The sequence below is a fragment of the Physeter macrocephalus genome, unplaced genomic scaffold, assembly GCF_002837175.3.
Source record: "Physeter macrocephalus isolate SW-GA unplaced genomic scaffold, ASM283717v5 random_57, whole genome shotgun sequence".
NCBI classification, from domain to species: Eukaryota; Metazoa; Chordata; class Mammalia; order Artiodactyla; family Physeteridae; genus Physeter; species Physeter macrocephalus.
In genome coordinates, this window is record NW_021145342.1 from 51,387 (window position 1) to 66,958 (window position 15,572).

General features: G+C 50.0%; 2 protein-coding genes across 11 annotated transcripts in view; both read left to right on the plus strand.

The window, feature by feature from the left end:
* Positions 1–7,282, plus strand: part of PLEKHA4 (pleckstrin homology domain containing A4) — a 31,931-nt gene extending 24,649 nt beyond the window's left edge. For 7 of the 10 annotated variants that reach the window (XM_028483691.2, XM_028483689.2, XM_028483695.2 and 4 more), the window contains 5 exons: positions 3,444–3,500; positions 3,789–3,950; positions 5,904–5,962; positions 6,372–6,484; positions 6,786–7,282. In XM_028483691.2, the coding sequence (XP_028339492.1) occupies positions 3,444–3,500; positions 3,789–3,950; positions 5,904–5,962; positions 6,372–6,484; positions 6,786–7,048 (654 nt within the window). In that variant the 3' untranslated portion in view covers positions 7,049–7,282. The remainder of the gene's footprint in view (positions 1–3,443; positions 3,501–3,788; positions 3,951–5,903; positions 5,963–6,371; positions 6,485–6,785) is intronic. The other 3 variants (XM_028483698.2, XM_028483690.2, XM_028483696.2) reach the window with 2 other exon arrangements.
* Positions 7,283–7,501: 219 nt separating this feature from the next.
* HSD17B14 (hydroxysteroid 17-beta dehydrogenase 14) overlaps positions 7,502–15,572 on the plus strand; it is a 17,122-nt gene continuing 9,051 nt past the window's right edge. The window contains exons 1-5 of the mRNA XM_007112477.3: positions 7,502–7,804; positions 8,311–8,349; positions 8,464–8,546; positions 9,062–9,128; positions 12,574–12,665. Coding sequence (XP_007112539.1) covers positions 7,717–7,804; positions 8,311–8,349; positions 8,464–8,546; positions 9,062–9,128; positions 12,574–12,665 — 369 coding nt within the window. The 5' untranslated portion in view covers positions 7,502–7,716. The remainder of the gene's footprint in view (positions 7,805–8,310; positions 8,350–8,463; positions 8,547–9,061; positions 9,129–12,573; positions 12,666–15,572) is intronic.

Consider the following 15,572-nt stretch of genomic DNA (forward strand, 5'->3'; position numbering starts at 1 on the left):
GGGGGACTTCGGGGGACAGCTCCCAGGCAGCCTGGGCATGTTGGGGATGGTTGCCTGGAGGCAGACAGACCTTGAAGATTGAGTTAGAATTTATCCCTGGCAAAGCAGGGAGACAGCTAGTGCAAATGTCCAGACTGAGGTGGGGATTTAGGAAGCCAGGGCTTCTGCTAGCCTACAGAATGCCTTTTTTTGTGAATTAGAGACAGGCTCCACCTTCTGCGTGGACGGAACCTGGCGTGGTCAATGGAGGGCTTAGCCCTTGGGCAGTGAGCAACCCGTACAACCGCACATGGCCACTCGGGGGCACAGAGCTCTGGCCTCTGGAATGCCATCTGCCAGCTGCAGTGTTGTTCAGTGCAGGTCCACGAATTCCTCAGACCCTTCTTGACTGCCAGGCTCTAGAAGGCGAGCTCCCCAGACCAGTCCCTGTTTTCAAGGACCTGCTCTTCTGAGTTTGCCGTGTAGTGAATCTCTGCATCACAACCCCTATTTTTCTGTGGCTTCCCCTATCCTGAAACTGGCAAAGGGGTCCGGCAGGAAAAGTTTGGCTGATGGACTTGGCAGGACCTCTCCGATGCCCACTAAGCCGTCAGCAGATGACCAATCCGAGTAGAGTGTCAAGATTAGTTGCTATCTCTCCCCTTGTCCCTAAACTTTGGCCAGTGCAGGAAGAAATCCCGAATTCCCTTATTTGCTCATGATACTGGCCTTCTAGGGACCAGCCCCTGTGGAAGGTGTTGGGGGCGCCCTGCCATGAATTAGTCCTGATGCTGGGGTCTGACGGGGGAGAGGCATGAATGCGATCCTCATACAAATCCGGCAGGGCTGAGCCATCTCACAGGGGGACTCAGAGCATTGGGAAACCTTTTAAAGGTTAGGTAAGGTGAGTCTGGACGAATGAAAAAAGCTCGGCCATGCAGGAAACAGTACTCCAAACAGGGAACAGGCTACGTACGCAAAGGCATGGAGGGGATAAAGAAGCTGCAGCTGTGTATCGGAAACAAAGCTGAATTTATTACTTGCTTAAGCAAGACAGACCTCTTGTAACATACAGTCGCTCTGAGCAAAGCGGAGAGCTCATGTCATATGGCGTAGAGCTCGGAAACCGGTGGACTTTCGGGTTTAGGAGTTGTTCGACCTTAAGATGCGGAAGCTTTGTGTCTGTTGTTGATTGGCTGCTTTTCAGAAACGCGGGGCCATCGTCGATTGGCTGGCTTTCAGGAGCGCGGTTTTGGGGATGCCAGTTACGATTGCTTGTTCGAATAGGTGGTGCTGTTTCCCACCCCCCCACCCTTGGCAGTGCCACGCGGCATGCGGGATCTTAGCTCCCCGACCGGGGATGAAACCTGTGACCCCTGCAGTGGAAGCGCGGAGTATTAACCGATGGACAGCCAGGGACGTCCCCTCGAATGGGTTTAAAAGCATTTTTGGTGCTTCCTTATTATCCGTGGAAACCAAGTAATCAATCTGTCCTTTCTTAGGAGGAGAGGAAGTTTATTCTTAGCGGTGTGTATAAAGGACATGGATTGTTGGAGCTGCGCCGAATAACACTTAATCTTGGGAATGGCTCCTCCCTCAGCCGTACCGCGGCCAGCATCCAGCGGTGGGTGTAAGGTTCTAGGTATTTCAGAGCTGATCCTGGAAAAAGATATGACCACGAGGTGGCAGTAGCACACAGAGCTTTAGTTGGTCCACACTGACAGATTTGCCTGTGGGAAAAGTCCCTCACAGCGTGAGACCCTCCAGAGGTTACTGCTTGGGGGCCCCTGCCCAGGAGGACGGGGTGGGGGCGGGACAAGGGAACTCCCACGAGAGAAGCAGATTAGAGAAGGGACTTAAGGGTCTAGGTGATGTGCGTAGCAGCACAGAGGGGAGTGTCTGGGTCAGAGAGCTCCTAAGGGCAGCAGCCTGTTTGGGGGCTTTTTTTGTTTGTTTGTTTGTTTGGTCCCGCCGCGAGGCATGCGGGATCTTAGCTCCCCGACCAGGGATGAAACCCGTGCCCGCTGCAGTGGAAGCGCGGAGCCCTTAAAACCACTGAACCGCCAGGGAATTCCCCTGTTGGGGGCTTTTATAGCTGCAGGTTGATCTTATGGCTAGCAGATGCTGGGTACAAGTTCACGGAGTATTCAAAGCAGGCAGGCTCTAAATGGCTAAAAATATCCGTCTACTTGAGCTATCTTTGAAACAAGGGATGTGTAAAAGTTTCAGTTTGGCCCTAGCAGGCTTTTGGGTCAGTGGTCTGGCCTGCCAGGAAGAAATAAATGACATAAGGTCAATTTACAGGGACCATGATGTATCTAACAGGTGGGCGTGTGACTCAGGATCGACCAAATCAGAGTCACGTAAACTGCAGTGATTGGTCCTACGATAGCAACAGATCTAAGCTGTCTGCCTAAAATGTTCTGGTTGGAGACTGCAGTGGAGAGTTCTCTCCCCACCCCATCCCCTTTGTTTTTTGCTTAAACAATAAATTTACTGTCTTACAGTTCTGTAGGCTAGAAGTCTGAAATCAAGGTGTTGCCAGGGCCATGCTTCTTTTTTAAAAAATTTAATTAATTAATTTAAAATTAATTAATTAATTAAAAATTAATTAATTAAAATTTTAATTAATTAATTTATTTATCCGCGCTGCACGGCATGTGGGATCTTAGTTCTCTGACCAGGGATCCAACCCGCGCCCCCTGCAGTGGAAGCTTGGAGCCTTAACCATTGGACTGCCAGGGAAGTCCTGCGCCATGCTCCTTCTGAAGGAGCCAGGGAGGGATCCGTTCCTTGGCTTGTGGCATCATACCTTCAGTTGTCACGTGGCGTTCTCCCTAGGTGCATGTCTGTGTCCAAATTACCCCCTTTCCGGAAGGATAACACGTTTGCAGCTCTATTGGTCACCTTCCTGCCTGTAGCATCCCAGATGTCTGACAGCCTTCCTTCATTTTGTCCCATCTCTGTCCCCTTCAGTTTGACTTGGCAGCTTTTCTGCTGAGTTGGTTTACTGGATCCACGCATCATCACATGCCTAATGTCTCAGCAAATGGTTTTCCGGACACACCTCTTCAGAGCAAGCTTCCTCGCAATACACATAGGCTGCGAATGTTCCAAGTGTTCAAGTTCCCCTTTGATTTATCTCTGTCCTGTTGCATTTTAAGTTCTTAAGGCTGTAAGTAAGTGATCATGATCAAGGTGTCATCAGAACCATATTTCTGGTAGCTTCTGGTAAAGTTCCTTGGCTTGTGGCAGCGTAACTGCAATTGTCACATGACACTCTCCCTGTGTGTCTCTTCCCTCTGGTTTTGAGGGCGAGAGAGAGCCTGTAAAGTCCTCCCTCAGACAAACCCACAGTGATCCTCCTGACGATCTAGCTGCACGATCCATCTCATTCTTCCTTTTAATGTTTTCAAAGATGATTCAGAGTTTTTTGTTGTTGTTTTTTTTTTTTAAATCACAAGGAACCCGGAGTCCTGACTACCACTGCAAAGAGACCTGATCTGTCCAGGGAAGTGTGGGTGTGTGTCAGTCTGGGTCTTCGGGTTTGAACAGGGCAGCTGATGGAGTTGAGGCTGGAGAGGTGGGTAGGGACCAGGCCACAAGGGGCCTCCAGTGCCTTTGTTCTGAAAGCGCTTGGGGGCCATGGAAGGACTTGAGCAGCAGAGGCCGTGCTCCGGGTGTAGAAGTAGCCCTCGAGGTCCAGGGTGAACTTATTGGGAAGGGCAAGGCAGGGGGGCTGAGAGGCTCAGGGAAGAGAGAAAACGGAGGCCAAGGTTGCAGTATCACGGTGTTTCTCATCTCCCCAGGTCCCCCTGGCCCGGCCCCGGATGAGCGCTCAGGAGCAATTGGAGAGAATGCGCAGACACCAGGAGTACGGACGGCCTCTCCCTCGCCCAGCCTCCCCCCAGCTCCTCACTCTGGGGAGGACGCTGTCCCCAGCCGGACGCCAGCCTGACGCAGAACAAAAAGTGAGGGAAACGGGTGGGGCAGTGAAGCAGCAGTGGGTTCTTAGTTCCTAGTTGGAGCCTCAGTTTCCCTCTCTGTAAAATGGGGCTGTTTCCTTCCTCCGTACCCAGAACAGGTCTCCAGATTTTACCCCGCTGTACCTGTGCTGAAATCAGCATCCTGGCTCCCTTATCGGTGGAAGACAGGGTGGGCCAGAGACAACATCTCCACCTCACCAGCGTTCTCCCTCCTCGGGGAGGGGGTGGGGGTCACAGGTCTGGATTGGAAGCCCAATTTTCCTTTTCAGTTACTATGTGTTGTCAAAGGCAAAAAAAAGAAAAGAAGAAAAATTGATCAAGTAAGGAAATAGATTTTATTCACGTTATGGTGATGGGGAGAGGACTCCAGATCCAAAGATCAGAGTGGTCCGGGCAGGACGGTATTTTTTGTTTGTTTGGTTGGTTTGTTGTTGTTGGTTTTTTGTTTTTTGTTTTCTTTTGGCCACGCCATTGCGCAGTGGCTTGTGGGATTTTAGTTTCCCCACCAGGGATTGAACCCAGGCCCTCTGCAGTGAGAGCGCGGAGTCCTAACCACTGGACCGCCAGGGAGTTCCCCATGGATGGTTTCATCTTAGACTTTTCTAGGAAGGAATTAGACAAGTGGGGTGATTTTACAGTTGGGATTGTTTTTGTAAACAGGGAGCATCTCAAGTCAGCTGAACACCAAACATTTATCTCTATGTCTAGCTAGTTTGGGGGGGACAGAGTTCAGCTAATCATTTATGACAAAAGGAGTGTGAATATGGAGGGTCTGTTTCTGGCCTTGTCACAGGTAAACGGGGTGGGGGGGGTCATCTGTGAATCTTGTCGACGAAAATTCTATTAAAAACAAGTTAACAAGAAAAAAAGGGAATTTTATTTGAGCCAAACAGGATTGTAACCTGGGAGACAGACTCTCAGAAAGCTCTGAGAACTGTTCCATGTGTTAGAAGTCAAAAGGCACACTCATATCCATTTTCCAGACAAAGGATCGTACATCAAAATGACATACTGATGGGCTTCCCTGGTGGCGCAGTGGTTGGGAATCCGCCTGCCAATGCAGGGGACACGGGTTCGAGCCCTGGTCTGGGAGGAGCCCACATGCCGCGGAGCAACTAGGCCCGTGCGCCACGGCTGCTGAGCCCGCGTGCCACGGCTACTGAAGCCCACGCACCTAGAGCCCGTGCTCTGCAGCAGGAGAGGCCATAGCAGTGAGAGGCCCACGCACCGTAACAGGAGTGGCCCCTGCTCACCCCAACCGGAGAAAAGCCCAGCGCAGCAGTGAAGACCCAATGCAGCCAAAAAAAAATAAGATAAATAAAATAAATAAATGTAAAAAAATAATAATAACTTTTAAAAAATGACATACTGATATTTTTACATTAAAAGTTCAAGGATACATAGTCTAGGGAAGAACATACAAAGCCAGCAGCAAGTCACCATGATCTCCTACAGAGTTGGGAAAGAATACTGTTCTTTTAAGAAGTTACATTGGTAGTGTCGGAAGAAAGGGGAAAAAAAATTACGATAGAGCAGACACTGCCATCTCTGAGGAGCTCTGGTTAACGTGTAATGCAGACGCACACTGCACATTCGGGAGGGAGGGAGGAGACTCAAGCACACAGAGAGAATTTTATGTTTAATTTTTCCTGTCCTGCCTTAAAATAGCAATTTTACTTCATCAGTCTTATCTAAGTCATATGGAGAAGAGGGGTTCTTTGCAGTAAGCCTTTTACCGGAATGCAAAAGGACTGGTGGGGGGCGGGGGGGGCGGGCGGTGATTTTCCGAACTCTCCTTGTTTTCCAGGAGCTCAAGTAAAGTTAAAAATTGGCAGTGTCTTTGGGGCAGTTTTATCCCCTTTCTGAGCCCCTTCACCCTCAAAATGAGAACATGAGGACTTCCAGATGAGGAATTCTAATGCCCCAATTCCTTTGCAGCCTGTCTTGGGACACTCAGGAGCCCAGAAATGGCTTAGAAGCTCGGGGTCCTGGAGCAGGTAAGGAATTGGAGATCTGGGCAAGAAGCAGGGAAATCAGCAAAGGGGAGGAGAGTAGCATTGCTATTAATGTCTCCTGAGTACTCGTGAGTACTAAAGTACAGATCGCAAAATCTTTTAGAGACGCCCAAGTTCCTGAGCAATCAGAAAGCCCTAGTTCGCAGTGAGAAGTGCGGTTCCTTGGTCTATATAAAACTCCGCCCCTCCGTCAGGAAATCGGAGAAAATTTCCGGCAACCGGACTACAAATCCCACAATGCACGCGGGCTTCTTAAAAAAGGGTCGCGCCCAGTTTAAAATCCTTTAGAGACACGTGCTAGGGACTACAACTCCCAGAAGGACACGCGGGGCACTGTGGTCCTTACTGTACTGGCTAATTATACAAGTTCCCCAAATCTCTTTCTTTCTAGTCCAAGGAACACCACCCCTTATTTGCCGACATCCGAAGGGCACCGGGAGCGAGTTCTCAGCCTCTCTCAAGCCCTGGCCACTGAGGCGTCGCAGTGGCACAGAATGATGACAGGTGAGAATGGGCTGGGGACTTTGGGCTCCTGGGTTTTAGGGAAGAGGGAGTCGGAGGCCTGGAATCGTAGGTGCTGATGGGTAGGGGTCTGAGGAATCCTTTATCTTTATGAGGAGAGAGCTGGACAGGGCTTGGGAGTTCTAGATCCCAGGAAGGAGGGGCCCAGGGTCTAGGAATTCTGGGTCTGGGAGAGGAGGGAGCTGGGAGGTCGGACTCCTAGGTCTGAGAGGAAAGGCCTGGGGGAGTCTGGACTTCTGGGTCCCAGAGTTTGCCATTCTCATACCCCATTCGTCCTCTCCAGGTGGAAATTTGGAGTCTCGAGGAGACCCTCTTCCCCCTGCCCCGCCGCCTCCGTCAGAGCCCCCGCCCCAGGTGTCCTCCCCCCCAAGATCTCCTCCAGCTGCCAATTCCCGCTCCTCGGGGTTCTCCCGCAGAGGTAGTGGGCGCGGCGCAGGCCCCGCCTCCTGGGAGCCGACGTGGGATTCCGGGATCGCCCCTCCCGCCCTAACCCAAGACGAGGGGGCGTGGCCTCTTCGAGTCACTCTGCTGCAGTCCAGCTTCTGACCCGCCTAAACGTGGCAACCAATCAGAGAGTGAGGGCGTGGCCTGGAGGTACCTCCCGGAGATCTGGAGCCTCTCCGGGAACCTGGGGGCGTGATCTGGTCCCCTCAGGTGGCCTAGAAGGGGAGGGGTTTCTATGGCCAAAGTTTGGTTTTCCCAACACTTGTCCAGATTTGGATTAAAACTTTGAACTTCTAGTGAAGAACTTTCTGTCTGTTTGAGGTTGTTACACTGGTGTCTCTGAGGGGTAGAGCCGGAGTAGTGGGCTTCTGGGCCCCGAGGGAGGAGGGGACAAGGACCTCGGACTTGTAGGTCTGAGGAAGGAGGAAGCTCGGGGTCCAGATTACTGGTTCTGAGGGCGGAGGGGGCTGGGGACCCGGATTCCTCGATCTGAAGAAAGAGAAGACTAGGGACCTGGAGTTTTGGGTCCGAGGGCAGAGGAGGCCAGACGCCAGGAATCCTGAGTTTGAGGGAGGAGGGGTTTGGGGATCCGGACCTCTGGGTCTGAGGGAGGACGGAGCTGGGACCAACCTTCCAGGCTTCTGCCTTTCCTGGCAACGCCCCCCAGGGCCGGGCTTCCAGGATCCAGCCCCTATTTACCGTTCGACCCCACGACCTCACCGGACTTTGAGGTGGATAGAAGCCTGGAGGGAGTGACAGTCTCGCGCGGGATGGCAACGGGAACGCGCTATGCTGGGAAGGTGGTCGTCGTGACCGGGGGCGGGCGCGGCATCGGAGCCGGGATCGTTCGAGCCTTCGGTGAGGGGGGTCTGGCTGGCTCTGAATATTGGGAGTCTGGGAGAGGAGGGACCCTGGGGGGCTAATTAATGGGTGTGGAAAGAAGTATCTTCTGTACTGGAATCTAGATTCTTATCTGATAAAACCCCATTTGCAAAGTTAATGAAAAGATAGGCAGTGGTAGCCTGGGGCCTGAGATTTTGGCGGATTTCCAAACGCCATTGACTCCCTTTCGGCGGGTCTCAGTAATAGCTACAAAACGGGTGGTTTGGGGGAACATGCCTCTTGCAGATTTAGGGTTTACTCTGGAACCCAGGGATGGAGGCTCAGGAGCTCCAGCAAGCACCTGGAGCAGCCACGGAGAATATGTGTCAAAACTTCTGCCCTTTGTCCTAGGGGATTATGAGACTTGAGGGTCACGAGGGGAGCATAGTGGGAGACGGCCCCACTTCAGGTGGCCACTAGAGGGTAGCAGAGGGCTTCGCAAAGGCCTGTGCTGGGGTAATCTGTTCTCTTCCCATCCTCAGTGGAAAGCGGTGCCCAAGTGGTTATCTGTGACAAAGATGGTGAGTGAGGGTCCCTCAGTCCTCACCCCCACCCCTCCAGGAGGAGTCCAGGCCCCCAGACCCTTCCTCCCTCAGACCCAAGAGTCCAGACCCCCAGCCCTTCTCTTCCTGCAGAGTCCGGGGGTCGGGCGCTGGAGCGGGAGCTTCCTGGCACTGTCTTTCTGCTCTGTGATGTGACTCAGGAGGAAGATGTGAGGGTGAGCGTATTTTCTGTCCCCCCCGGTATCTCCAATTGTTTCTCCACCCCGCCCCAGGCTTTTGCACATGCTGTCCCCTCTGCCTTTCCCCCTTCTGGCTAAATTGTACACGTCCCAGCGGTTTCAGCTCAGTATCATTTCAAGGCTTTCCCTAACTCTGCCGGCCAGGTCCTGCGTCTCCTGGGAAGATTCTCCTTTATCTCCCACTCCTTCAACGCTCTTGTCACACCTGTCATGTGGATTGGGACAAATAAATTCCTCACAGTGGGTCCCTTTCTGTAAGAGTTTTTCTCTTTCCTCAGGGTTTCTAGTCCTTCTCTTTAGCCAGTATCTCTGACACCTGCCCCCGCACCCCAGCCCCAGGTCTCTGGAGTCGTGACCAGAGTGTGAATGTCACCAGCCCTCTAGTCTCTGGCCCCTCAGCTGTGACTCCTATCCCCACCTCGCTTTCGGACCCTCAGCTCCACAAGGCCTGGTGCCAGCACTGTTCACTCACAAGATATCTTTCTCCCCAGACCCTCATTTCTGAGACCATCCACCGTTTCGGCCGCCTGGATTGTGTAGTCAACAGCGCTGGCTACCGTGAGTCATGAGTCCTGAGGGCTCTTCTCCCCTGGTGTCAACCCACCTCCTGGCTTCCCACCCCAATGCTGGCTCTGTTCCATCCCTGCTGTGTGCCCCCAGGCCTGTGCCCTTAGCCCTTTTATGCATCCATTTCTACATCTCTAAAATGAAAATCACCATCCTTGTCATCATTATAGGGTCGTTGTGAGTATTGAATAGTGTAACTGCTCGGCCTCATAATTACCGGAACTGTCTTGGGCAAATAGCTGCCATTTGTAGCCTCAGTTTCTTATCTATGAAGTAAGACTGATGGCCCTTCTCTTTTTCCATGACTGAGAAGATGTACTCTCTGCACATGGTCTATAGGGCTTGGTGTGGAGGCTTTGAAGGGAAATTGCCATCAGCTTCATGCTTACCCTTCATAAGAATGCCTCACATTGGTAAACCGAGGCTCAGAGAGGTGAACTGATTGGACTGGGGTCACACAGCAAGGCCATGGTAGAAAGAAGCCTCTCTTATTGGCTGGGCAACTTTGAGCAATTGACTTACCCTCTCTGGGCTGTACTTCCCTTCTCTGTTGTAAGAATTTAGAGACAGCAGATACTAGTGCATCCTTTCTCTCTGTGTCCTTGATCCTTTCAACAGATATTTATTGAGCATCTACTATGCCCCACATTCTGTCCTAGGGACTGGGGATTTAGCAGTGAACAAAATTGACCAAGCATTCCTGTCCTCATGGGATTCACATTGTAGAGTAAGGAAATAGACAAGAAAAGACAGATACAGTTAATCCTCATTATTTGCGGATTCCGTATTTGCGAACTCACCTCCTTGCAGGGTGGGTTGTAACCCCAGAATCAGTACTCACTGCACTTTCCTGGTATTCACGGACATGCACAATCCCAGCTCTGGCATCTGTGAGTGGGGCAGCCTCAGGCAAGTCACTTAACACTTCCTTATTTGCAAAATAAATAAAATAGAGTCTGCCAGTATGGGTTGCTTTTAGGATTTAAGATTATAATATTTATGTTAGATAGCCATATAACTATATACATATACACATGTACATATATACATACACATATATGTCCTGTCTTAGTCTGTTCATGCTGCTATAACAGAAATACCATGGACTGGGGGGCTTAAACGACAAACATTTATTTCTCACAGTTCTGGAAGCTGCAGAGTCCAAGATCAAGTCAGAAGCAGATTTGGTGTCTGGTGAGGGCCTGCTTGCTGGGGCCTCACATGGTGGAAGGAACGAAGGACCTCATGGGCGTCTCTTTTATAAGGGCACTAATCCCATTCAAGAGGGAGCCATCCTCATGACTTAACTCCCACAGAACCCCACCTCCAAATACCATCACATTGGAGGTTAGGATTTAACATATGGAATTTGGTGGGGGGGGACACAAACTTTCAGTTAATAGCGTGTATATATTATAATGTAATATTATATATATGTATTTCCCCTAGGAGCAATGGGTCAATAGTCACTAATTCAGTGTTCGCTGTGACTTTGTGGACTATAGCTGACTCGAATAAGGATAATTGATTGTATATATTAGCATGTCTGGTAGTGATAAAGGCTCTGAAGAAAAATAAATCGGATTGAGGGCTTAGAGAATGGCAGGGGCTGTTTTGGACAGAGGGTTTGGGGTGGATTCTCTGAAGATGTTTGAACTGTTCTCTGAAGGAAGCAAGGCCATAAGCCCTGGGTCTCCAGGAGGAATAATCCAATATTTCATTAACTTTCCATTGTCTTGTTTCCCATCTCTCTGTCCTTTCATCCACTTTGACTCTTAAAGCCTTTGGAAGGTTCAGGGTCCATTTTTCCCAGTTTCTATTTTTTTTTTTCCTGTTCTTACTCCTATCTTTCCTGCTTCTTTTCTTCTGAATGTTGATTTGTCTGTCCCTCTTCCATCCACCCAGTTCTTTCTATTTTTTTAAAAAATATTTATTTATTTGGCTGTGCCGGGTCTTAGTTGCGACACGTGGGATCTTTTAGTTGTGGCTTATGGGATCTAGTTCCCTGACCAGGGATCGAAGCCAGGCCCCCTGCATTGGGAGTGTAGAGTCTTAACCACTGGACCACCAGGCAAGTCCCCTCTTTCTATTTATTTAACAAACACATTTTTTTTTTTAACAAACACATTTATAGTACTAAGTGTCAGGCACAAATATTGACTTGTGAAATTTCTAAGCCTGAGAACAAAGTGTTATCCTCATTCTGCAGATGAGGAAACAGGCACAGAGGGGCAAAGTGACTTGCCTAAAGTCACACAGCCAAGAAGTGTCAGAGCTAAGATTTGGACCCAGGCCTTCTGGCCCTGACACTGGTTTTTTGTTTTTTCTTTTGCTGCTCCTTTTTTTTTTTTTTTTTTTTTTGTGGTGCGCGGGCCTCTCACTGTTGTGGCCTCTCCCGTTGCGGAGCACAGGCTCCGGACGCGCAGGCCCAGCGGCCATGGCTCACAGGCCCAGCCGCCCCGCGGCATGTGGGATCCTCCCGGACCGGGGCACGAACCCGTGTGCCCTGAATTGGCAGGCGGACTCTCAACCACTGCACCACCAGGGAAGCCCTTGCTGCTCCTTTTAATTTTTTAAATATTTGGTTGCACCAGGTCTTAGTTGCGGCTCCAGGGCTCCTTTAGTTGCGGCTTGCCAGCTCCTTAGTTGCGGCATTTGAACTCTTAGTTGCGGCATGCTTGTGGGATCTAGTTCCCTGACTGGGGATCAAGTATAGGCCTCCTGCATTGGGAGCGCAGAGTCTTATCCACTGTGCCACCACGGAAGTCCCTGCTCCTTTTAATTTTTGTAATTGAAGTATAGTTAATTTATAGTCTTATGTTAGCTTCAGGTGTACACCATAGTGATTCAGTATTTTTGCAGACTATATTCCATTATAGGTTATTTCAAGATAATGGCTATAATTCCCTGTGCTATACCATATATCCGTGTTGCTTATCTACTTTATACATAGTAGTTTGTATCTGTAGTCGTTTGTATACTCCTAATTTGTCCCTCTCTCCTTCCTTCTCCCCTTTGGTAACCACCAGTTTGTTTTCTATATCTGAGTCTGTCTCCATTTTGCGTATATATTTACTTGTATTATTTGTTAGATTCCACATATAAGTGGTATCATACAGTTTTTGTCTTTCTCTGACTTATTTCACTAAGCATAATATTCTCTAGGTTCATCCATGTTTCTGCAAATGGCAATATTTCAGTCTTTCTTTTAAGGCTAATATTCCAAGTGTACATACAAACCACATCTCCTTAATCCAGTTTTGAGACTACTTTTTTAGTAACCACTATGCAGCCTCCTTTCCTTTTCAGGACCCTTGACCCTCTTGTCTGTCACTCCTCCCCCCTGCACCCTGCAGTGCCTCTTTCCCTTCCCTGCTCTCCTGTCTTCATGGTTCCCTCATCCTCTCCTCTCTCTCTCTTCCACCCCCACCCTTAGATCCACCTCCGCAGTGGCCCGAGGAGACCTCTGCCCAGGGCTTCCGGCAGCTGCTGGAGCTGAACCTGCTGGGAACGTACACCATGACCAAGGTGAGCAGCCTCCTGACAGTGAGATTGTCAGACCCACTTTGTCGCAGAGCCAAATGTTTTCCGTGCCTTGCTTTGATCTTATTCCAGAAGGACTCCATTTTTGTAGAAAAGAAATGCATGCAGATCCCGACATCTGGCCAAAGCTACCTGTGTTGCTACACGGCCCAGTCTTCTTAGGAACCTTCCAGAACCTTCCAAAGTGGTGTGGTGGTAGTGGTGGGGGATGTTAAGGATCTGGAGAAAGGAGTTAGGACAAGGAATCAGTAATAGACAGTTACAGCTTTGCTACCCAGTGAATAGCTATTAGGAGCAAAGAGTATCTCCTTCTATCTCTACGCCTTTCCTCTGAATCTTCGCAAAATCGCCTCCTACTTACTATCTCAGTTCAAATACCATCTCTTCAGAAAGACCTTTCCTGACTACTCTTGCTCATATGGCACCTACATGTACATGTACATATTCGTTCTCTATGATAACTTATTTTCATCAAAGTACTATTTATTTGTTTATTTAATTTATCATCATAATACTTTTTTTTTTGCTATGCTGAGGGACTTGTAGGATCTTTGTTCCCCGAACAGGGATCAAACCCATGCTTCCTGCAGTGGAAGCACAGAGTCCTAACCACTAGACTGCCAGGGAATTCCCCATTATAATACTTTTTAAAAATAATTTATTTATTTATTTATTTTGGGCTGCGTTGGGTCTTCATTGCCACGTGCCAGCTTTCTCCAGTCGTGGCGAGCGGGGGCTACTCTTTGTTGCAGTATCTGGGCTTCTCATTGCGGTGGCTTCTCTTTGTTGCAGAGCACGGGCCCTAGAGCGCACGGGCTCAGTAGTTGTGGCACACGGGCTTAGTTGCTCCGCGGCATGTGGGATCTTCCAGGACCAGGGATCAAACTTGTGTCCCCTGCATTGGCAGGCGGATTCTTAACCACTGCGCCAGCAGGGAAGCCCCCATTCTCTCATTCTTGCTTGTTGTTGACTCCTCACTTTTTCTTTTCTTTACCTTTTCTGGAGTATTTGAAAGCAAATCTCAGATATCATTATTTCACCCATAAATACAATAATTCAGTATGATCTTTACTAGATAAGGGTTTTTTTTGTTTTTTAAGTGTGTATCTGTGTGCTCTTTTAGACAGGGTGGGTGGTCAGAAGGCTTCTCTAAGAGGTGACATTTGAGTCAAGACCCCAGGGAGGTATGTGGGCAATTGCGGTCCAGCAGAGGAACAGCCAGTGCAAAGGCCCTGGGGTGGGAATGCTTGGTGTGTAGGAGGGACAGCGAGGAAGGCAGTGTGACTGAAGCAGACGAAGCAGGGAGAGCCTGAAAGTTGAGGGCAGATCGTGCTGGGTCTTGTAAACCGCAGAGAGGCCTTGGCTTTGACACTGTCTGAGCTGGGAGCCATAGAGTGTTCGGAGCAGAGGAGCTCGAACTGCTGTAAGTGGGATCTGGTGCCTTCTGGTGGCCGGGTGGGGAACAAAGTGGGGGGCAAAGGCAGAGGCCAGGAAGCCAGTGAGGAAGTGACGATGGGATGGTCCAGGCCAGAGGAGGTGATGTTGGATCCCACCAGGCTGGTGGCTGTAGATTTGGTGAGAAATGGTCTGATTCTGCATACATTTTTTTCATAAGTTTTTCTGTTTATTTATTTATTTATTTATTTTTATTTGGGTGCCTCGGGTCTTAGTTGTGGTTCACGGGGTCTTCGTTGCGGCGAGAGGGCTCTTCATTGCTGCTTGCGGGCTTCTCTCTAGCTGTGATGCTGGGACTCCAGAGCGCACAGTCTCAGTAGTTGCGGTGTTAGGGCTCTCTAGTTGTGGCACAGAGGCTTAGTTGCCCTGTGGCATGTGGGATCTTAGTTCCCTGATCAGGGATCAAACTCAAGTTCCCTGCATTGGAAGGTGAATTCTTAACCACTGGACCACCAGGGAAATCCCTGGATGCATTTTAAAGGTAAACTTGTTAAGATTTCCTTATAGACTAGATGTGGCGGCAGACTTGAGAAAGAAAGGAGTGGGTGGGGTTTTTGTTTGTTTGTTTGTTTCCCCCAACCCCAATCCCCAGCAACCGGCAGGAAGGCGTTGCCATCTGCTGCCCTGGGGAAGCCTGGGGAGGAGCAGGTGGGGTGGGGGGCCGTCGAGTGAGAGATGCCCACCGAACATCTGTGTGCGGGCCATGCGTCTAGGGCGAAGGTTGAGGCCTGGAGACATCAGTTTGCAGCGCACCAGCTTGAGGCTAGAGGAGCTCAGGAAAGCGAATGTAAACAGAGGGGAGAGGGGCACAGAGTGGGTCAGGGGTCACCTGTGTGGAGAAGCTCAGGTGCTTCCCCAGATCTCATCCGAGATCCAGGTGAAATATCCCCAGGCAGTTGGATAATCTGTCTCTCAACCAATCAACCCTGGCTCCTGTCCCCAGTTTCTGTTCGCCTTCTAAGATTGGCACCTCCTGGGAATTCCCTGGCGGTCCAGTGGTTAGGACTGCGCGCTTTCACTGCGGAGGGCACGGGTTCAATCCCTGGTCTGGGATCTAAGATTCCACAAGTCAGTGGTACGCGGCCAAAATAATAATAAGAAGAAGAAGAAGATTGGCACCTCCGTACAATAAGGCATGCACACACCACAGCCCGTAAAGGGTATGTGCATGTGTGTATTTTTTTTTCCCTTCCTTGGCCGTGCCGGCGGCATGTGAGATCTCAGCTGCCCCACCACGGACCAAACCTGAGCCCCTTGCATTGGAAGCATGGAATCCTTAACCACTGGACCACCAGGGGCTTCCCGTGTGTGCGTGGTTTTTTTTTTTTTCTTTCTCTCCCTCCCTCATTAATTGCCAGCATTTTTTTTTTTTTTTTTTTTTTTTTTTTTTGTGGTATGCGGGCCTCCCTCTGTTGTGGCCTCTCCCGTTGCGGAGCA